Source organism: Pan paniscus, chromosome 3 (assembly GCF_029289425.2).
Source record: "Pan paniscus chromosome 3, NHGRI_mPanPan1-v2.0_pri, whole genome shotgun sequence".
NCBI classification, from domain to species: domain Eukaryota; kingdom Metazoa; phylum Chordata; class Mammalia; order Primates; family Hominidae; genus Pan; species Pan paniscus.
In genome coordinates, this window is record NC_073252.2 from 5,016,122 (window position 1) to 5,039,113 (window position 22,992).

The 22,992-nt window shown below is 47.6% G+C and overlaps 1 protein-coding gene across 2 annotated transcripts in view; it reads left to right on the forward strand.

Annotated features, from left to right (window-relative positions):
• Positions 1–17,838, forward strand: part of LOC100991167 (uncharacterized) — a 225,298-nt gene extending 207,460 nt beyond the window's left edge. For both annotated transcript variants that reach the window (XM_055111168.2, XM_055111169.2), the window contains 2 exons: positions 7,783–9,315; positions 11,487–17,838. In XM_055111168.2, the coding sequence (XP_054967143.1) occupies positions 17,099–17,833 (735 nt within the window). In that variant the 5' untranslated portion in view covers positions 7,783–9,315; positions 11,487–17,098 and the 3' untranslated portion in view covers positions 17,834–17,838. The remainder of the gene's footprint in view (positions 1–7,782; positions 9,316–11,486) is intronic.
• The last annotated feature ends 5,154 nt before the right edge of the window (positions 17,839–22,992 follow it).

Consider the following 22,992-nt stretch of genomic DNA (forward strand, 5'->3'; position numbering starts at 1 on the left):
CAGCCAGGCGTTCCTTCTGGGCCACGCTCTGCAGAGGGCTCCCTGTAGGTCTCCCCTCCTATTGGAGAAATGTCCCAGCCAGGCCTGCTCCCCCTGCCCCCAGTTAACTCTGGGGGTCTCAGGCCACTCCCAAGGGCTTGTTCTGTGTGCACCAGCTGAACAGCAGCCTCTCATTCAGTATGCGGGTTAGGGAGAGGAGAAAAACAACCAAAGTCGCTTGGGCGGAAAAAACCAGGACACGATTGATTCCCAAAGGCCATATTTTATTTGCACTGTTTCCTTCAAGTCTGTGGCCCAGGCAGGCAAGGAGTAATATATTAGCTCCGTTGGTTTAACTGGACAGCAGCATGAGCTTGTAATAAGGATGTGGTAATACACCATGAGAATCTGTAGGCTCATAAAACTTGACCTTATAAATCTCCAAGTGTATCAATTCCATACAGCAGCCACTCCCTGCAGTGGAAGCCACAGACTTATAAAGTGGCCGTTGATAACAGAATAGTCTACCCCCAACCCACCTCCCTTCTTTAAAACTCCCCAAGATAGACTAATCAGGGCACATTCATAATTCCTCCTGAAACAGGAATGCCACATCAAAACATGCAAGACCCAAACTGGTCTCTAGGATCAGGGAGTAGGAGCCCAAGAGGTTAAGCAAGCTCATTAACAATTGGGATAAAATGTTCCCTAGACAACTTCCTCTCTCTTCCCCCTGCCTGTCTTCAGCCTCTTTGGGTGTGAGGGCAGTGGTGCTACTGCTATATGCTCCCTAGATCAGGATTTGTGAAACGTTTTCTGTAAAGGGACAGACACTAGATATTTTAGGCTTCTGGGGCCATTTGGCTTCTGGTGTCTCTCATAACTACCAACTCTGCTGTTGTCGGGTGAGAACAGCCATAGACAATGTGTAAACTAGTGGGTGTGGTTCTGTGCCAATAAAACTTTATTTGCAAAAATAAGTAGGCAGGATTTGGCCCTCGGGTTGGCGTTTGCTAACCTCTGCTCTAAATGGTGCATCCTCATCCTTAACATCCTCGTCACTGGCAACTCGCCCTCCGAGTGATAAGGGGGCTAGCCTGCAGAATTCAAGTCAGCACCTGGGATTCCCAGCAAGGGCTCCTGACACCCAGAGGTGTGTCAGACTGTTTTCCACACCTCATCTCATTTGAACTGGGAGAGGGAGGTGTCATTGCCTCTTCCTATTCCACAGATAAGAAAACTGAGATCCAGAGAGGTTAAGTGGTTTTCCCAAAGTCATAGAACTAGCATGGGTCATGACACGATTGGAGCCGGCAGCTCCGGTCTCACATGCTCAGGAGAAGGGCAGGGAGGTAGCAGTGACCATATGTGAGGCACTACGGTGACATCACTTCATTTGCCCCAGAATAACGTGCTTGGCATATTGTGTCTGGTTTTCTCAAATCCTTGCAAGCTCTCGGGTCTCCCGTCATCAGCCTTCCTCCTGGCTGTCACCACATCCCCACACTTATGTTTTATGTGTCTGTCATAACTGCTCTTTTAGAGTTGACGGGTCCTCGCTCCTAGCTGTGTAGACTTGAGCAGTTACTAAACCTCTCTGACCCTCATCTGCAAAAGGACATAGAAGAGCCGTACTGCAAGATCGTCACAAGGATTAAACAAAACACGCGGGAAAGTTCCTGGGAAACTAAAAGGCTGAGTAAATGTTAGTTTATCTAATTTTCTTAAAGAGTCTGGGCAGATGACTTGACAGACCTCTTTTCTGAATTAAAAGGCTCTATGTTGGCAGCTCCTTTCTGCAGTCCCCCATCTTGGCATGATGACTCTGCAGGTGGAGCTGAATGTGAATCTGATTATAGTCCCCAGCTCTAAGCTGAAAGTGGACGTGAGCTTTGCTCGCCCCGCTGGCCCCAAAGGGAAGGACTCTGAACCCATTTCGAACAGACAGGCCGGTGCAGGGGGCAGCTCCCTGCCGGCCCTTTAGAGGAGGCTCCCAGAAGCATGGGGTTCTATTTAGGGAAGCTGTTTCCCTGTCTGGGCAGATGGCCTGCAGGAACGGGGGCTTGGCTGATCTGGTTTCAACTAATTCTATTAAATGAAAAGTTCTGTAGAGCAGATTCCTTCGCAAGCCTCTGTCCACATGGTGATTTAATCGAGTAAAATTAAAACATTGCTGCTTTCTGTCCAAATTGCTGCTTTCTGCGGTGGCCTTGTAGAGGACTTGGCGGGGGAGGAGGGGAAGTCTGGATCTGGGGTGGGGGTTGGCCGGAGGTGGGGGTGCTGGATGCTCCTGGAGACAGAGGCAGGGCTGAGACGGTGGAAAGCAGGTGGCAAGGAGAGGACCCTGGCGAATTTAGGGTTAGGATGGCAGAGCTCACGGGATGCTTCAGACCATCCAGTTCACCCCGGTGGTGCAGATGGGGAAACTGAGGTGCAGATGGGGAAACTGAGGCCCAGAGGGGAAGTGATGTCATCAAGATCACCCAGGGACCTGAGAATGTGCAGCGATTTGAGCAAATCAGACACAAGGAGCATTTCTGCTCCTGGAGCCGTTGCTGTCTTGGGAGCCTGAGGAGGCCCATGTGGCATCATCACACCCTGGGGAAACGGGATTTGTTTCATCCTTACTATTCTTCAAGGAGCTTGGATTCTTCCCCTTCTAACTCCTGTTCAGCAGCTCTGCCTAGGGCTGTTTAGGGGATTTGTGTCCCCACTAAGTCCACCAGAGGCACTGTGCATTGTTGAGCTGTGGCTTTTAAATTTCTCCATCAAGAACTAGAACTCTCTTGCACTGAAACCTCACAATTTACCAGGCCAAAAAGAGCAGAGTTGAGTTGGTGGACCCTAAGCTCTGCCCTCCTTGACCTCCCTTTTTGCCTTCCCCTAGAGGTGACCCTTAAGGGATGTCCCCAGGCTCCTCCGGCTCTTTGGGGCACTGCGGGAAACTCACTGAATCTGGAAAAATTCGGACTTGGGGTTTGCTCACTCCTTGCTATCATATCAGGGGAGCCACGTAAAGATATGTTGCCTTAAATTCTCTCATTCCACAGTATTCCTATGAAATCAGGATGTCTTTGATGGACATGCCTTAAATTCTCTAATTCCACAGTATTCCTATGAAATCAGGATGCCTTTGATGGACATGCCTTAAATTCTCTCATTCCACAGTATTCCTATGAAATCAGGATGCCTTTGATGGACATGCCTTAAATTCTCTAATTCCACAGTATTCCTATGAAATCAGGATGCCTTTGATGGACATGCCTTAAATTCTCTCATTCCCCAGTATTCCTATGAAATCAGGATGCCTTTGATGGACATGCCTTAAATTCTCTCATTCCACAGTATTCCTATGAAATCAGGATGTCTTTGATGGACATGCCTTAAATTCTCTCATTCCCCAGTATTCCTATGAAATCAGGATGTCTTTGATGGACATGCCTTAAATTCTCTAATTCCACAGTATTCCTATGAAATCAGGATGTCATTGATGGACATGCACTTCACAGTTTGCACTTCACTTTTACCCATCATCTAATTTCCTGCCTCCCACATTCCTGTGAGATACTCAGGCCAGCTTTAGGGTTGTTCTCATTTCGTGGATGAGGAAGCTGAGGCTCAGAAGGGTGACCTGAGGGCCCGAAAGCTCAGATTCCCACCTGGTTGTGCTATCATCTGTGCAGCTATCCATAGCTGGGGACAGAGTGGCTTGTGATGGCCCCCAGCAGGGGATGAATAAGGGGGTGTGGGGTCAGTAGAGGGTCAGTCCTAGACAAAGCTGCAAAGAGAGAAGATTCGGGTTTCTGTGTCCCTCCCCTATTCACTGCCATGCCCCTCATCTAAGCCCCATTTTTACCACGTTGTCCTCAGGGTTAGTTGATCTCTAGGCTGCTGGTAGTTAGGAAGGGCTTAGCAAGACTCCAGGTGGGACTCACTGCCAGCAGAAGGGCAGCGACTCCCACCTGCCGTGGGGAAGCAGCTTTGCTCGTAAGGGCAGAGGCCAGCCTGGGGTCACCTCCTGGCCCCTTTCATTCTGCTGGTTGCTGTGAGAATGTGGAAGAGAGCAGGCAGCCCCAACCCTCTGCAGGTGCCTTCACTTCCGAGAGCCATTCTGTAATCGCCGTCTGTGCCTCCTTCTGCCAGGGCTTTCATGAGAACCTGCTGAGTCAAATGATCCAGTGGATCCACTTCCACCATCAGTGTTTTGACCTTACTCATTGTCATCACAGGGTGGCCTGGATGGATGTCAATCTTCTCATCCCACCCCAGATTTCACTCTAGCATCCAGCAACCTTCTATTCTTTATAGGAGTCAGGATCTCTTTCTATTGCTATGTTTAACAGGAGCCAGGGCTGTGGTGCACATGGAGAGGGGATCTCAGCGTGGGCCGAGGTGGCGTCCACAGCTCATGGGCAAAGATTTCTGGGCACACCTGGCTGCTTGCAGAGGAATATACCCAGGTTGAATCTGGGCAGCTGAGGGTCTGCTGAGGAGGAACACAATCTTAGCAAACAGGGGCTGGGATGCACCATTTGCTTCTGCATGTATGGCCATTGGAGAGAACCACCTAGTGACGAAGCCCAGTCATTAGAGGACAGTAGCCCAGGGTTCAGGTAACAACTCAGTCAAATCCATCCCCTGGACAGACCCACATGTGGCTCTAGAAGGAAGACAGCCTCTAGAAAGAAAAATGGCAGCACTTCCCCCTGTGCTCCAGGTCCCCCTGGGACCTGAGCAGCGCAGGCAGGGACCGTATAACAGTGTAACTGAAGTAGGGGCAAGGACGCTATTCCCCAGCTCTTACAATGGGGCATAGTCTGCCTTGGCACGCTGAGAACTTGGTGAATGAGCTGGAGCCACCATGGACACAGAGATGCCAAGCAAACATGGGGAAGTGAATTTCAGCAGCACCTGGAAGGAAAGAACTTAACCTGAGATCTCTCCTGCAGGCTCTTGACAGCGCTGGAGTCTCCCTTTGGAGGCTGAGGGTGGGGTTGGGAATCTCAGGGGATGTCTTGAACTGGGCAGGGGTGAGGAGCTAGTGACATGCTAGGGTTAGTAAGGGTGCGAGTCCCTCACCCCTTAGGATCAAGACTTGGGGAAATCATGTCTCTAGATCATTGAGACTTGGGGGAAATCAGGTTTGCATTGGGGCATGATTGTTAATCCATGCGGCAACCCTATAAAATCACAGATGAGGATCCTGAGCTTCTCCATTTGGGGCAGAACTCACTGGGACATCTTGATACCTCGAAATGTTAGCATGACGTGCACCATGCAGGCACTGAGAAGCAGCACAAGGCAGCAGTGCAGGTGTTTGCAGGATTGAATCTCAGCAGCCACTTGTTACTCTGAGGCCTTGAGCGAGTTCCTTGACCTCTCTGAGCATCAGTAACCTCCTCCACAACACAGGATGTTGATATCTAATGTCTCAAACACAGCCCAGAGATAAACAAATGCAAAGTGTCAAATGGAACCTTGGAAGAGTAGAGTGCAGCCTGGGAGGCCAGGCTTTTTCTCGCACTCATAAGGACAGGACTGGATTTGGCCTGTCAGAGAGAATAGTGGGAATTTCTGTTCTTTTCTTGCATAATCTTCTGGCCCTGGTTAATGAATCTGGACAAAATGTCACTTAAAAGGCACACTGGTCCTTTGTTGCCAGAAGGGTTCGATTCAAATCTCTTTGCTGGGCCAAAGCAAGCCATATTTATGCCTTTGGTTCAGACATGGAAGAAACAGAAAATTGATTATGTTCCTGTTGGTTTCATCAAACCCATCATATTCCTGGTATCCTCTGACAGTCTGCAATAAAGCAGTGAGATCTCAACCCTTCCCAGGCCATGGGGATGATGGAATCTGGGAAGCTGGCATCTTCAACAGCTGCTCCCAAATTGGCTGGGCTGTGAGATGAATCCTATCTCCATAAGAAGACACACAAGATGCTTCTCTCTTCCGGACCCCCTTCCTGCATCTGGGTCACTGAGTCCCTTTGTAGGGAACAAAGTCACACAATGTTAATTCTCTCAGCTTGTCACTTCTTCCGTATTCATCGAATGCTAAGCAAGTGTAAATGGCATCAAGATTTCGTTCTGCAAATGCCTTACATATGCAATTGCTCATTTCAGAACCACTCACCTCGCACACGCCCATGATCTGAAACAGGTTTCTCAGTCGCCTGCTCCTGAAACAGCCCTACAGGTGCCCTGGCTGATCTCTGCAACCTCGGAAGGCTTAGATGCTTTCCAAGGCTTCCCTGAGCTGCCGTTGTGGTGTGAAGAAGCTGGAGGAGGTTGGTTTTAGAAGAAAACAACCCAGTGGTCCAGCTCTGCCACTTTTAAGTTCTGCTTCATGCTGGAAAACCTTTTTCTTCTGTCAAATTTCAAGCACTAAATTTCCTCAACATACTTTCGAAGGCTCGTGTTTTATCCGTTTTTAATTAACTCATTTTGAAGCTTTCATACTTGTCCCCAAAATATTTTCTTGGCATTTCATGGTCATTGTTTTCCTTGGGAAGGCCGCCGGTGCTGCGGAGGAGGGTCACCGAGCAACATGGCTTGGCATTTGGACACGCTTTTGTTCCCTTCTCCCTGCCAGGCCTCTCTGGGGCTCTTGCATTTACTGTTAAAATATTACAGAGGCCCACACCCGAACGTCCATAATCCCCGGTGCTAGACTGTCTCTAATTGATTTAATTATTCATAATTGCTCAGCTGGGCTTATGCATACTTGTGCGTGATTATAGTGAACAGATGGGTCTGTGGCGGATGATGTGTCCCTTCCTGATTAGCGGGTGGATCTGGAGTTTCTGGGGGCCTGTCATGGCCTTGCGGACACTTGGACAGCACCTTTAGAAAGTTGGGATGAAACCCCTTAGCTTGTTGGCTTTAGTGTGGTGCCACCCTCGAACGTTTGCTTAAAATGTTTGGGAAATTAGAATTCTTGGTGCCAATGGAATTTAAAAACAAAAGACAGACAGAAACATTGGCAAAGGGTGGGGAAGGGCAGGGGGAGTTGGGTTCAAAGGAAAGGAAAGTAGGAAAGCAAGACATGGAGTAATGCAAACAGACACCTGTCAACTAGATAGACCCTCAGCTCATCTCTCACGGGGCTGTCTGTCTGTCCATGTGCCTGTAGAACCACAAATCCAGCCCTAACATATACCTGAGATACTTTGGGAAAAAACAAACCTGCTGATATCTGGGGGCATGCAGGGAGGCAAATGGGATGCAGAAGCAAATTCCATCCCAACAAGATGAGATATCATCAGCCTGAGGGTCCCCTAATTGTCCCCATACGAGTCTTCTTAATTAATTCAAGACAAGTAAATGATACGAGGCCTCATAGGCTTCGCGGGGCAGCTTCCTGGTGACTAATATTTGAAGCAATAAAAGGAGCATTCCTGCTTCTTAATGGTCTCCAGTTATCCCCACCCTCGACCCAGCCCCACACAGCCCCAGCCTCCTCCGGCTTGGGTCAGAAAATAGCATGGACCAACTTTGGGATGCTTCTGGCTTTCTGGTCATTTACAAAGTGCGTTGGCATCTTTTCCCTTGTCTGAGCCTTGTGTCAAGTCAGGTAAAAAACAGGAGATTTGGCAGGGCAGGGAGTATGATTCCCATGATACACGGAAGGGAACTGAGGTTCTGGGAGAAAAGTGAGTTGGTGGAGCCACACTGCGGGAAGAGAAGTGAGGACTGGATTCTAGGCCTGGGGAGATGCTTTCCTTTCATCTCTTCCCTCCCTCCAAGTAGAGGCTTGTGAAGAGCTCACCAGAATATCTCATTCTGGGTTCTGTGTTCCTAGGGAATGATGGTGGTCAAAGAAGCCAGGTAACCCACAGATCCCGGTACCCACGGATCCCGGAAACAGCCCCTCCAAACCACGGAGCGGAGTGAAGGAGGCAGTGTCCAGATCGCAGAGGGCTTTCATGCCCACTTTCTCCCAATGGCCTTTCAAATGACCCTGCAAGGCATGCATTCACCCAGGTCAGAGCTCAATAAATACTTGTGGTGTGAGTAAATGAGCCCCAGGTTATAACTGGGGAAATTGAGGCCAGGAGAAACCAGGTAAAGTCATAAGGAAGAGCCAGAACCCCACGACCAGTCATCTGATGCTCCCTCCACCCCATCACCCCTCAAGGGCCTCTGCAGGCAGCAGTTTAATCTGAAGCAAATCCTAAAATAGTCCTCAAGAAGATGAGTGCATCCCAGCTCTAATTCACCCTCCAAGTGCCTCGAAAGATCTTTTCTAACAAAAACACAGAAATGATTTTTACAATCCAACCAACCATCAGCTCCATGAACCTTGAGAGAGACGGGAAGGCAGCCGCAACCTCTGCGGACTGAAATTTATTATTAGAAGGATGTAATTACAAGTATTTATGTACACTGATTCTGAACCAGAGAATCCCGGGATGGCTCTGGGGCCAAAAAAAAAAAAAAAAAGAGAGAGAGAAAAAAAGAGAGAGAGAGGGAGAGAGAAAAAAAGGCTTAAAAACTCCTGACAATGAGCAATTCTTCATGGAACAAAACTATTACAATAGCCAGCCTTTGATCTTGCCCGTCTCCTGTTGCCAATTGTATTTTGTCACCATTGGACTGTCACCCGCGAGGGAGCACTTTTGAATTAAGCAGTCTACAGCAATTTAGTCTGCACTGGCTTTGAAGTGCCAACATCAGTCAGGCCAGGACTAACTTTTTTCATTAAAAATTTTTCAACTTCTCTAAGGGAGCTTTTTGCCTTTTTTTTTTTTTTTTTTTTTAAGCCTGCCGGGACATTTAGATAAGTTGAGCCTCCAACCCGTGGCCCCAAGACATCAAAAGGCGCGGGGTCCAGTAATGCTGGAGGCAGCCATCACTAAGCCCTAATGGAGTGCTTCATTAAGATCGCTTCAAAGGCCCCCGTTTACAGACTCGGAGATTGACTAATTTACACATTGTGGGAAAATTGCTACCAGCTCTGCCCACACCCCAGCAGGGGGAGAGACGCCCTCTTTCTTTGAAAGGCAAGAACTGCAAAAGGCCCCTCTAATTGCAGACTGGCCTTTACAAGGGAAAAACCCAGGCCCTGCCCTAAATTTTGCATTCGTCTGCCTTAGCACTCCGCGTCCTCGCACCGACCCTGGGGTCCTGTTTGTCCGGAGACAGCGTGGCACCAACCCAGCTGTGTGTGCTTTGGAGCTGGATACTCCTAAACATGTTTGGGTTTGAACTCCAGCTCTGATCCTGCCAGCGAGGAGCCTTAGAGCAAGTGACTTAACCTTCTGGGCCTCAGTTTCCCTCATCTGAAAATGGGCGTGATCAAGTCACCTCCCAGGGATATTTTCGAAGATGAGAGGTAAGGACGGCAGGAGAAGCTCAATGTGCTGGCTATTTTTACCTTAGCGTAAACATATAAGAGAGCGAGAAGGCATCCCTGAAACTGAAGCCATGTTTTCACAAGCTGTCTTCACGGCTTATTGATTATTTGAGATGTTTGCACACAGACTGGGGCATGAGGTCCATAGATAGGTGCGGGTCAGGCCCGTGGCTGTTTTGAGAACTGTGTTATGTGGCCTCAATGGCAGCACGTAACAGCATCAATTCATTTATTAATAGTTTTCCTTTGTCGTAAAAGCAAGTTGGGAAGGGCGTGATGAGGCGAGCTCTCTGGGATGCTGTCAGGTGGATTCACCCACGGGTCTGAAACCAGGGCTGGCTATGGAAGGGTGGTCACCAGAGGCCCTGTGGGAAAAGCACCAAGCTCAGGGTGCAGTCACCCTTCCAGTCTGGCTCTGTCCCCAACGTCCTGAGCAACACCAACCATGCCGCCTGTCCTCTCTGGTCAGCAGGGTTCTCCTGGGACTGAAAGGGCAAGGCCTAGGTATGCCCAAAGCCTCCTCCCCAGCCTGATGACTCGGGGTCTTCACCCCGCTTGAGGCCTCAGCATCTCTGGGACCTTGTGAGAGATGCATGTTCATAGGCTGCCCGGCCCTCCTGAATGGGAATCTGCATTTGGAATGATCCCTGGTGATTCGGGCACACAGTAAAGTGGAGGAGCTCTGCCCCAACACTTCTTTGGCCCAGGAAAACACAGTGATGCTTGTTTCCTCAGGGGATCCAGCCCGGTGACTTTGGCCTGGGAAGTCATGATTTTTGGGACTAACAGCCTGGCAGGCCCCTTGCCTACCACCCAACTGGGACTCATTGTGTTTACATCAGTGTCATGCAGCTTTACTCTCTAGGGTCATGTGGGGTCCCAAGTGAGGTAAAGGAAACCGCTGCATCATTCATCGGGCACCTACTGTGTTCAGGCATCCTGCTGGGTGCAGCGCACCTGATAAGTAACTGAGATTGTGAGTCATTTGGTCTTTTGGTTGAGTCATTGAGGAAGAGATTGAGTGACTGGCCCAGGGTCACACAGTCAATGAGTGGCCTCCTTCCAAGCACCCCCTGCACCACCCCCTGCACCAGGCTGCACAGAGGAATCCCAGGGTGCCCATTTCTGGAGGTGCCCCCCCGGAGAGGCTGGTTAGATGGGGACCCAAGGGGAGTTCTGAACTGCCACGTCCTCCGGTATTGTCCCCTTCCCCTCTACTTTCTATTTGCCCATCTTCCTAATTAGAGGAAAAAAATCTACACTCACTTCCTCTATTCAACCTTTCACTTAAAAAAAAAATGCAACTCCCACCCCCCTGGTTCCCAGCCTCGAAGGGAAGCCACCCTGGCCAGGGGCAAGCATCGCAGCAAACCACTTAGCAAACCGCAAATTTCAGAGGCCTCGTCACATCTGCATTTTATCAGCTTTTTCCGGATAGTATTACCCTGAGCAATTGTCTGCAGATCGGCCGACAGCTGAGACGTTCAAGCTCTGAATTACGGAGAAAGGGCCGGAGATAAAGCCGAGCACATGTATCCCATCAAAGTAATGAAAGCCGCCTGCCGCCAGGACGCCCTGCTGCCTCCTTCCTAGCCGCCCTGCCGCCCCGCAGGAAGGCTGATTAACCCTTGCGAGGCAGGGGAAGAAGAGCAGCGGTCATCCAATACTCAGGCTAATCAGGGTCCCAAGAATGGGAGGGAGGCAGAGGGGGTGGGCCGGAAAGAACAGCCATCGCAGAGGGCCACTCTGACCTCAGGATTAGACCTGCTGCATTTCCTGTCACAGGACTTTGGTGGGATGGCAAAAAGGTAAATGAATAAAGGACTTGGTGTCCACAAGGTCCCAGAGACACTGCCTGGGTATTAAGCATTCCTAGAGGAGTGAGGGCAAGCAGTTTCCTATGAGTAAGCCTTGCCTTGCTGTGAACGGATGCCATGTTTGCGAGAGTTGGTAATAATGTTTGCTGAGCACTTACTGTGGACTGGGCACCTTTGTTCCCCTTGCTTCCTGTCCCACCCCATGGTGTGCTAAGCCTGGAGCTCACTGCATTGAACTCCAGTGTTTCCTAGTGAGCGGTGGATGCCAGGATGTCCCCAGTCCTCTGCTCCCATGACCAATGCTACTTGGATATCCGTGTTCTGCTCTTCTAGGGGCCTATGTGACAACTTCCCTGGCATCCATACCTCCACAGCCCAGAGTGGGGTCTCCGGGATGTGAGCTGTACCCAGGCCTAACTTACGTCCGGACTGACCAGCACGCCTTCAGAAAGACTCTCAGGTTTACAGTACACGAGAGTGCACAGCTCTCCAAGACATTCCAAGCAATGTTACTTCATCGACTTATGGAAATTTGCCTTTCTTATAGTAAGTCTAAAGCAACGCTGCTGCTTTAAAAACTACCAGTCCTTTTTGCTGAGGAGTTTGAACATCTCGTTATCCTTGTTAACCATTTAGACCTCTCTTCTGCCTTTCACAACCTGTGGCTATTTTTCTATCAGATCTTTGATGTTTTTCTTATTGTTTGGTAAGAGTTCCGTGTATATTCCAAGTAGTCACCACTCACCAGTTTGACTCTTTGCAGCAGCATCCCATGCGTCCTCTGTCTGCTGCCGTGGCCGGCGGTGCCCTGGGTGGACGGGAATCCTTAGTTTTCACGCAGTCCAATTCTTCATATTTGTCTCCTTCTGTCTTGTGCTCTTAGGGTCTTTTGGAGTAGAATCATTCCTTTTTAGGCACAAAGATATCTCCTTATGCTTTTTTGATTGGCTTTATTATTTTAGCATTCACATTTAGGCCTTTAATCCATCTGGAGCCCACCTTTTGAAAGGCTTAAGGAAGAGATTATCCATTTTTATTGAAGTAAGACAGCTCTGTCTGAAGCAGCATGCTGTTGGCTTAACTGGACCTTTGATTTCCCAGCAGGGACCTCAGCTTGCTCTGGGGCCTTGTCCTGCACCCCAGGTTCCCCATCAATGTCTTGGGGTGGGGAGCATCACTTAAAGTCTCATTTCCCTGCCACCTTCTCCACTTCCATAAGCTGCTGCATAGGTTTGGACATCTTCTCTCTGTTTTGTATTCAACCACAATACACACAAACTAAAGGAGGCCAAGATGATAGAAGATGGTCCTGCAGTTAGGACCCTTCCCACCCACCTTCACCCCAGCATTGCAGCCTTGTGTGCATCCTTGCCAGGGATCTTTGCCATTGCAGATCCCTCTGCTGTGAGGGCTTTTCTTTCTTCAGTCCTTCCCATCTGATTGGCCATCTCTCCCCTCAAGAGTCAGCTCATTTGTTCACCAATCTGTGTGATCTGTGCACTAAAGAATAATGGATATGCTGTATCTGCCAGAGTTTTCTGGGGAAAAGCAACACAGATGGACGCCAGCAAACCTCATGCAACAAAAGGCGCTATTTCCAAGATTTGGAGTAGCTCACAAAAGTCAAGAGAAGTTGAACCATCAGGCTGCAGGAAGACAGGAATTGGGTGGCTCTAGGTTTCTACAGAGCAGGAAGTAAGGGGAGATCAGAAAACCTTGGTGTCAACTCTTATCCCGCCTGGTGTCGCTCTCTCATGCCTGAAGTTCTCAGCAGGGAGCACAGAATTCGTTCAGCTTGGGTCATGTGCTCAAAAAGGGTCAGACACCATGACTGACCCTCCACCAAGACCGCTTGCGACAGGAAGGAGCTGGCTCCTGGAGGAAAACAACTCGCAAGGCTTCTGGCAGCCCAGACACGGGTCATCCCTGATGGGCTCTTTATCCCAGATGTGGCCTTGATGAGTGCCGGACCCCTACGTGGGTCCCACAGTGCCTGCTCAAGGACCTCACAGCCCAGTGGAGGAGGCTAGTTAAGTAGAAAGTGCTCGAAACAAGGTAAAGAGTGCTGTGACAGAGGGGGCACATGGGTAGGACCCCCTAACTCCAGGCGGGGCATCAGAGAAGGCTTCCTGTAGGAAGCAGTGCTGTGCTGGGCATACACAGAGCTGCAGGAGCTGGTTGAATGGAGAAGCGGGGGAGGGTGTTCTGAGCAGAGGGTGAGCAAAACACGCAGTGAGAAATAGACAAGCAGTTGATGTGGGAATGCATTTCCTCCTGAGTAACAGAGGGGTCCTGGAATGTTCCATGTGGCCTCAGGGTCTCTGGGGCCCCACTCAGCGTTGGGTTGGAGAAGGCTGAATGCTGGGTGGAAGGAGATTTCCTATGTTTCTGATCTGGCTTGAGAGCTTTTTGATGGCTGGGAGGGCCGGGTACTCTTTCTTAAGACATTGATATAACAGCCCCAAAGAGCTGACTTGATCATCAGGGCCAGACCCCTCACCTCGGAGTAGATGAGAAACTCCAGATGAAGGGGAATCTATCTGAATGACTCATCTTTTCCTCCCCTGGGACTCCAGAAAGGATCTGCACTATTCCATTTCAGTGGCAAGATATCTCCGTCCTCTTCTCTCTGCCATTTCCACAGAGCTCATTTGAGACACACTAATCAAAACCAACCGGATCATGTTACAGAGGGGAAAACTGAGGCCCAGAGAGAGGAAATCCTGGCCACAGTCTGTTCCTTGAGTCTCCTTGTTGAGCTTACAGAGGGTCAAGGCTGTGGGGTCAATGCTTGTGTTAAAAAAAAAGTCACATCCTACCTTCATTTGAAAACCATGTTGTTATCCATTCACAACCACCAGGCTGGCTAATTTAAAAAATGGAAAATAAATGTTGGTGAGAATGTGGAGAGATCAGAACCCTTGGGTGTTGTTGGTGGGAATGTAAAATGGCGCTTCTGCTGTAAAAAACAGTTTGGTGATTTCTTAAAAACTTACACATAAAGCTACCATATGACCCAGCAATTCCACTCCTAGGTATATGCCCAAGAGAAAGGAAAAGCGATGTCAACACGAAAACTTGCACGTGAATGTCCATAGCAATGCTACTCTCTACTGCCAAGAGGTAGAAACAGATGTCCATCACTGATGAATGGATAAATAAAATGTAGTCTATTAAGGCAATGGAATATTATTCAGACATAAAAAAATGAGGATCTACAGTGTGGGTGAACCTTGAAGATATTGTGCTAAGGGAAAGAAGGCAGACACAAATGGGTAAACATTGCATGATTCCATTCATATGAAATTTCCAGAATTTGTCCAAGAAAATCCATAGTGGAAGACAGCTGATGAGTGGTTTACAGGGACTTGGGAGAGGGAAGAAGGAAAGTGACTGGCGAATAGGTATGGGGTTTCCCTTTGGGGTGATGGAAATGTGTTGGAACTAAATAGTGGTGATGGCTGCATAGCATGTGAGTTTAATGTACTAAATGCCATTGAATTGTACACTTTAGAATGGTTACTTTTATGCTAGGTGAGTTTTACCTCAATAAAAATTAAAACCAGGCTGGTTGCTTACACCCGTAATCCCAGCACCTTGGTTGGCTGAGGCAGGAGGATCACTTGAGCCCAGGAGTTCAAGACCAGCCTGGGCAACATAGGGAGACCTTGTCTCTAAAAAAAAAAAAAAAAAAAAAAAAAAAATATGCCAGGCATGGCAGGCGTACCTGTGGTCCCAGCTACTTGGGAGGCTGAGGTGGGAGGACCAGCTGGGCCCAGGGGGGGTCAAGGCTGCAGTGATTCTTGATCGCACCTCTGCACTCCAGCCTGGGCATCACAGTGAAACCCCAGCAACCCCAGCCTCTAAATAAATAAATAAAACCCTGTTGTTTATGTCTGAGGAACTTTTGAATGCCATTCTTACACTGTGTCGATAGAGGATGATGTGAAGTCGCAGCGGAACACTTACCAGTGTATGCCCGGTTCTGAGCCCTTACAGCTCCTCTAGTTCTCACGGCAGCCCTGTCACAAAGCTATCCTCATTATTGCCATTTTACAGAGGGGGAAACTGAGGCCCTGAATGATAAAGCAGATAGCCCCATGTCATCAAGGAAGGGTGGAGCTGGGATTTGAATCCAAGCAGTTTGGCTCCAGAGCCCATGCGCTAAAGCGTCACAGTGAGACCCTGACTTCGAGTAAGAACCCACACCGCTCTGAGCCCTGACAGTGCAGTGTGGATCAGAGGACTAGGGTGGCGGTGAGAATGGATACCTGGGCCTTAAAGGTGCTCCGCCAGGCCCAGAGCCACCCTCCCTCAAAAGTGCCTTGCTTGGGCTTGGTGGGCCTTGAAACAACAGTTTGAGGCTTCCTATCCATCCCCGAGGGTTCCCTGGGTAATCATGATTAATGCCAGAACTAGGAGCCGGGTGCACTCAGGGCCCTGCTCAGTGATTGGCCCTGTGATCACCCACCCCGGCCCCTTGTTACCGGCCCCTGCTCCATAGTGGGCAGCCCGTGGATTCCCTAATGAATTCTGTCAGCCCAGCGTGCAGGAGATGGACAGATAGAGAGGCCAAATCCCAAAGTGGATTTATAAGCGGAAATCCAGGGATAAATGCGGGGTTGGCGTAGGTGAGGGGAGTTGACCACATCCACTGCTAAATCTCAGATTCCAAGAGGAGCTTAATTCGTAAGGCTATGTGCTAGAAAAGTCTGCATTAGCCACTTTGGCGTGAGTATATCTCTAAAACCACTAATGAAATTGTGCTTTGGTCAATCAACATTTCTGGGGCCAGTGGCATGGGTAATCACTGGGCTTGCGTTGTGCTTTTAGACAGGGAAGCCAATGTGGTCCCTGGAACACGCAGTTTTCTTCAACACCGGACGTTTGTTTTTCCATCTTGTGGGTAGTGAGTCTTTCTTGAGCCAAAATATATGTAGCTCACCCATACAACTTTATTTTGTAGAAAAGGGAGGATAAAAGCTCCATTGACCAAGCATCCGTCTCCTGCCACATTCTGCCTGAGGCAGGCCCATGTGGATTATTGCTTGAATCTGGGAAGTGGTTATTCTTGCAGGTGGGAAACTGAGGCTTTGGGAGATGGGGTACCATGTGCAGGGTCACAGAGCAAGTTGGGGTGAAACAAAAAACCCGATTCAGTGCTGTGAGCCTGAAAAGTGAGTTCTCTCTGCTTCACCAATGGTTCCCGGCAAGTGCCGTGGACCCTCAGGGAGCTGGAGAGCTGAGACTGTCTCAGAAAGCCGGCTTTGGAGTGGATGGGGTGTAGGGAGTGAGTGGCAGGAGCTAAGTACAGGGCAGCTGGGGCCCAAATGCCTTGCTCAGTGTCTGCAGTGTCCATCAAACTGTTTCCCTCTCCTGGCCACCTGGGAGAGGACTCTGGAGTTTCTTGGATTCTGGAGGTCAAACCATCAGGCATGCACTTCCAATAAGGCCTTACACCTGCACATCAGTTGAAACTCCAAAAGCTGCACAGATCTTTGGAGGACACATCCTGGTATGGCCACTCACAAGCTGTGTGACTTTGGGGCAAGTTGCTCAGCTTTCTTCTCCTACAAACTTAAACCCTGATCTCAGTCTATTGTCAGCCTAGGAATAGCTGCAATAACAAAATAAGGAAAAGAAAAGAAATTACTATTGGGATGGATGGAAAAGAATACATCTCAGCCATGTACCAGCTGTGTGCCCTTAGTCAAGTTACTCAGCCTCTCTGCACTCAGTTTCCTTACCTGTAAAATGGGCATATTTTACCTACTTTGAAGGTATTGCCTGTCATTAAATGAGATGACACATTTAATGGCATTAAATGAGTGCTCATTAAAGCACTTAGCAAAGCTCCTTGCATATGATGTTCAAAAACCTGGCTGTTTTATTGACACCATCATCATCATCATATCATCACTATCATTATCATCATTGTCACTGCCATGATTTCCACTCCCATCACAGTTAGCATCAGCATTATCATTTTCATTACCATCCTTATCATTGTCATCATCATCACCACCATCACCATCACAGCCACGATCATCACCAACATTACCATCATAACCATCACCATCATCACCATTATCGCCACCATCATCATCATAATCATTAGCATCACCGTCATCACCACCACTATCATTACCAACATCACTTCTGTAACTATCACCATCACCATCATCACCATTACCATCATCATCATAATCATTAGCATCACCATCATCATCACCACCACCATTACCAACATCACTAATGTAGCTATCACCATCACCATCATCACCATTACCACTGCCATGATCGTCACAATCATTACCATTACTATCATCATTATCATCATCATCATTATCACAATAGTTACCATCATCATTGCCATGGTTTCCATTATCATCACAATTAGCATTAGCATTATCATGTTCATTACCATCCTTATCATTGTCATTATCATCACCATCATCACCATTACCAACACCATCATCATAATCATTATCATCACCATCATCTTCACAACCACCATCATCACCAATATCAACATCATAACTGTAACCATAACCATCATTGTCACAATCATCACCATTACCACCACCATTGTCATCACCATCATTTCTATTATTGACATCATCGATTGTCATGATCATCGTGACAATCAGCATCATCTTCATCATTATCAATTGTCATGATCATGATCATCATGACATCAGCATCATCTTCATCATTATCATCCTTTTCGTCATCACCACCACCATCATCACCACCACCGTTATTACCATAGATGGGCTGTTGGTGTTTCCATGGGACAGATCTGCCATAGTAAGTCTGTGTGATGGTTTAGGACTTGAAGCTGATTTTTTTCTGGCTTGTGGTAGTTAAAAATACTATCCTGACATTCTCTCCACTGTTTATTGTTTTAGAAAATCTATTAGAAAATTGCTTTCTTCCCAGTATGGTTCTCAAATAGCCAGCATCAGGATTTTCCACTGGCATCTTGGAATGTTCTCATCAGAAATCTCCTGAAAGGCATGATCGTTGAAGATGGGAGATTTGCCCAAAGGCTGTCTGGGAACAGAGTTTCTAATGCCAATATTATTTGCTCATGCCCAGCTCTTTCCAGCAAACAGAGGCCTTTCAAACTATTAATATATAAACCAACAGCACAAGCACTTTGAAAGAAGAAGGGTGTGGGGGCAGGGTGCATTCATCTATCTGAGCTGCCATGACAAAATACCAAGGACTAGGTGGCTTAAACAACAGAAATCTATTATCTCACAGTTCTGGAGGTTGGAAAGTTTGAGATCAGGTGGCAGCAAATTTGGTTTCTGGTGAGGGCTCTCTTCCTGGCTTATAGATGGCTGTCATCTCACTGTGTCCTTTCCTCTGTGCTTTCGTAGTGTTGTGGGGGGTGGGACGGTGGGCAGGGCATGGGAGAGAGAAAGGGAGAGAGAGAGAAACCTGGTGTCTCTTTCTCTTCTCATAAGGACACCAGTTCTATCAGATTAAGGCCCCACCCTTATGACCTCACCTATCATTTATTATCTCCATAAAGGCCCCATCTCCAAGTATAGTCTCATTAGGGTTGAGGATTCAATATGTGAATTGGCCGGGGGACACAAATAAGTCCATAAGAGGAGGAAAGGGCATATTAATGAAGCATGTGCCATGTGCCAGGCATTGAACCAGACACTTTCGTAGATACCATTTCATTTGAGTCTCAAGAGGACTCCGTGAGGCAGGCAGCATAATCTCCATTTTATGAATGAGGAAGCTGAGACCTAGTGAGTGTAAGCAAATTGTTCAATACCACACAGCTAGTAGGACCTGGGTTTTTAGTTCAGGTCTATCTGACTTCAAATACCACACCCTTTTTTAATATCAATTATTCTCAGCGAATGGCCCATGGACCCCTGGACATTCTCTGAGGTCTATGAGGTAAAATCTTGTGTTGATAGTAATATTAATATTGTATCCTAATGTTAGTATTAATACTAATACTACTAACACTAAATTATATTTTACTCTGTTGACTTATCACTGATGATACAAATCCAACAGTGGGGAAAACTGCTAAGGCTTAACTCGAATCAAAATGCTGGCCCCAAACTATGCTATGCTATGCTATGCTATGCTATGCTATGCTATGCTATGCTATGCTATGCTATGCTATGCTATGCTATGCTATGCTATACTATACTGTGCTAATAGTTACGGTATTGTTCACCATCATGCAGTCAGTAAAACATAAACACATAATCTTCAATGAAGCAATAAAATTCGTTAAGGATTGTCAAATCTCAATCTTTGAGAATGTCTTTTTAGCCTTCTGTGTAACAAAATGGGAAGGCTGCATAAAGCACTTCCGCTGCAGATGGAAGAAACACAGTCGTGCAGTCATTTGAGTGGTAAGCGAAACTCACTGCCTTCTTCACGGAGTACCCTTTTCATTTGAAAGAATGATTGACAGGCTAACCATGGTTATTCGGACTTGTGTTTTTGGTAGACAATTTTTTTTTTTTGAGAAAAGGACACTAAGGTTTTAATAAGGGGAACAAAAAATTGTTTTCACCAGTATAGATTCACATTACAGTACACCAATATTGACAGCATTCTCTTGTCTATTTTTGGTACAGAAGATGGTATCTCTCGGTAGACATTTTTTGAGAATGAACAAAGTGAGTCTGTCGCTTCAAGGTGAACAGCTAATAGTGTTTATCTGCAGAGAGATCTGAGCCTTTTTTTTTTTTTGAGACAGAGTCTCACTCTGTCACACAGGCCAGAGTACAGTGGCGCAATCTCGGCTCACTGCAACCTCCGCCTCCTAGGTTCAAGCGATTCTCCTGCCTCAGCCTCCTGAGTAGCTGGGACTACAGACACACACCATCACACCCAACTAATTTTTGTGTTTTTACTAGAGACGTGGTTTCATTATGTTGGCCAGGTTGGTCTTGATCCCTTGACCTCATGATCCACCCACCTCAGCCTCCCAAAGTGCTGGGATTACAGGCGTGAGCCACCGTGCCAGGCCGAGATTTGCACTTTTAACAAAACTTAGAATTTTAGAAAACTTGTATCCATCATTGTGAGCTTGTTCTCCAAATTTAAAGACTTTTTGATGATAGTATTAGCGAATGTGCTTTCTTTTGATGTTGTAAAATTCAATGTGTCAACATTTGGCAGATCTTGTAAGTCAGTGAACCAGCATTTTCCAAGGACTAATGCATGATGTTTCAGAATCTCACATAGGCAAAAGATACCTCCAAAGTGCTAGACAGACTAATGGATTTTAATGTGACAAAGAACAAAATGTTCACTGATGTGTTTTCAGGTTCCACATTAAAATACTATACTACTGCTTGTCAAGTTTTTTGTGGTATCAAGAAATTATCTGAAAAGCCTATAAAAATACTTGTCCTGCATCCAACAACATATCTGTGAGGCCAGATTTTCTTTATATACTTCAACCAAAGAATCTATCTCACAACAGATTGCAGAAGGAGATAGGAGAATTCAACAATCCTCTAGTAAACTAGAAGATAAAAAATTTGCAAAAATATAAGACAATGCCACTCTTCTCACCGATTTTTTAAATAAAAACAAGTTATTTGTGTTAACGCATACAAGTTTTGTTATTATGGTTTTTAAGTGAATTAATAACTATTTAAAAATATTTTTAGTTTTAATTTCTAATGCTGGTAGATTTAGTACATAAGCAAAAGCTATTTAGGGGTCCTCAATAATTTTTAAGAGTACAAACGAGGCCAGGTGCAGTGGCTCACACCGGTAATCCCAGCACTTTGGGAGGCTGAGGTGGGCGGATCACTTGAGGTCGGGAGTTCAAGACCAACCTGGCCAACATGGTGAAACCCCATCTCTACTAAAAATACAAAAATTAGTCGGGCATAGTGGTGGGCACCTGTGATCCCAGCTACTCAGGAGGCTGAGGTGGGAGAATCGCTTGAACCTGGGAGGTGGAGGTTGCAGTGAGCCAAGATCACACCACTGCACTCTAGCCCGGACAACAGAGCGGGCTGAAACAACTGTTTCAGAGAAAAAAAAAAAAAAAGTACAAAGGAATCCTGAGATCAAAAAAATTTGAGAACCACTGGTTAGTCCATTTTGCAGCTGAGGAAACCAAAGCTGGGAGAGGCTGGCGATGTGGCTGAAGTCGCCATGCTGGAAAATGACCCAACATGATGGCAAGGGCTGGTGATGCACTGCCCAGATTCCCCAGCTGTTGGAAGATGGAACTCAGCTGTTGGCCCTCTTTCTTTGGGGATTTTTTTGGCTGAAGAAAACTGAACCTGGACTTGGGCTGGAGTTATGCAAACTCACGCCCCTTTCCAGGGTCAGCTCCATCCATGGCCTGTCCAGCTGGGCATCAAGGCCTGGCCTCTAGTCCCAACTGGGATGGCTCTGAAGGGTCATCCCTGATACAAAACCCTGGGGAAACTGCACTGCAGTTCCATGCCTCCCTCTGCTCAGCCTGCTCCCTCCTCGCCCACCCCATAGGTGTGGAGCCCCAGAACACACCCTAAGAACCATCCTGCTCACTTCCTGGGGGACCCACTGTGACAGCCAATGGGAATGCAAACTGGGCACCTCAGACCCCAGTCCCAGGCTCTTCCACTCGAGGAAGGTCTCACAACATCAGCGGAGGGTTTGGTTGACACTGAATACATTTGTCCCATCCTTGATTTGCAAGCCACCACAAAGTCAGCTCCTGAGACTCCATTGTTTGATCGACAGGGTGAGGGAAGCCACACAATATTCAGGATCCTTCATACTGGTGGGTCACTTGAAGAAAAGACAGTCCAGTAAAGTGCTGCCTAAAGGGAACTGATTCATTACCCAACTTTTCTCTGTGTACCTCCTGTGTGCTAAGCATCTTGCCAGACCCCAAGGAGCTCTGTCCCCTTTCTGAGAGGAGCCAGGGAATGGGGGAGAGAAACCTACAGCTACCATTCTCTGCTTTCCAGTTGAGTGTTCTTTTCCTGAGAACCCACAGTCTACAGTTTGAGGTGTAGCTTCAGAAGCCAGCACTCTGGTCCTCAAACACCCCTCTGTGACTCTCTGCCTCAGTTTCCTCACCTATAAACTGGTATAGTGATGCACCTACCTCCTAAGGTTACCTTGAGGAACAAAGAACACATAACAAACCTTTTGCCGATGTGAGCTATTATTAGAACTTCTCCATCCAGCCCAAGTCCAGACCCTGCATCGGGGAGATTTTAGGTCGTCTGTAAAAGGATGGGGAAGGGTATTCTGCTGTGAGGGGCCAGCAAGAGTGAGGGCCTAGGGCTGGAAAGTGTGTGGCTCCATTAGTCTACCAATGTTCCTCGAGCGTCTGCTCTGTGCCGGGTCACACAGCAGGCAGGAGGAAGCAGACTTGGCACCAGCTTCACGATGCTAACAGAGTTATGCTGGACGTGGCATCAAGCAAAGCACTAAAATAGTCACTGTGCAGCCGCCACCGTGGCTATTCAGAGAGTGAAGAGGAGGGGAGGGACTGGCTGGGACTGAACTTAGGCCTATGTGGGGCTTTGATGGGATGTGGAGGGAGAGGGGTGGGGAGGGCCCAGACCAACTACAGTCAACTCTGAGTTCAGATGGAGGAATGCAGACCTGATACTCTGCTGGCACTAAGTAGCATTCATCAGGTTCACAGCTCTCCTCTGCCTGGGTTTGAGAGACTTCAGGGTCAAGGACAGAGCACCTACAACTCAGAAGAGCAGCTTTGAGCCTATAATTCTGGCACTTTCTACCTCCTTTCAAAGTGCATGAGAGATGAGAACTGAGCTCTCTAAATGTGCTTGTGTATAAGAGGGGAGTGGTTATCTGATCAGAA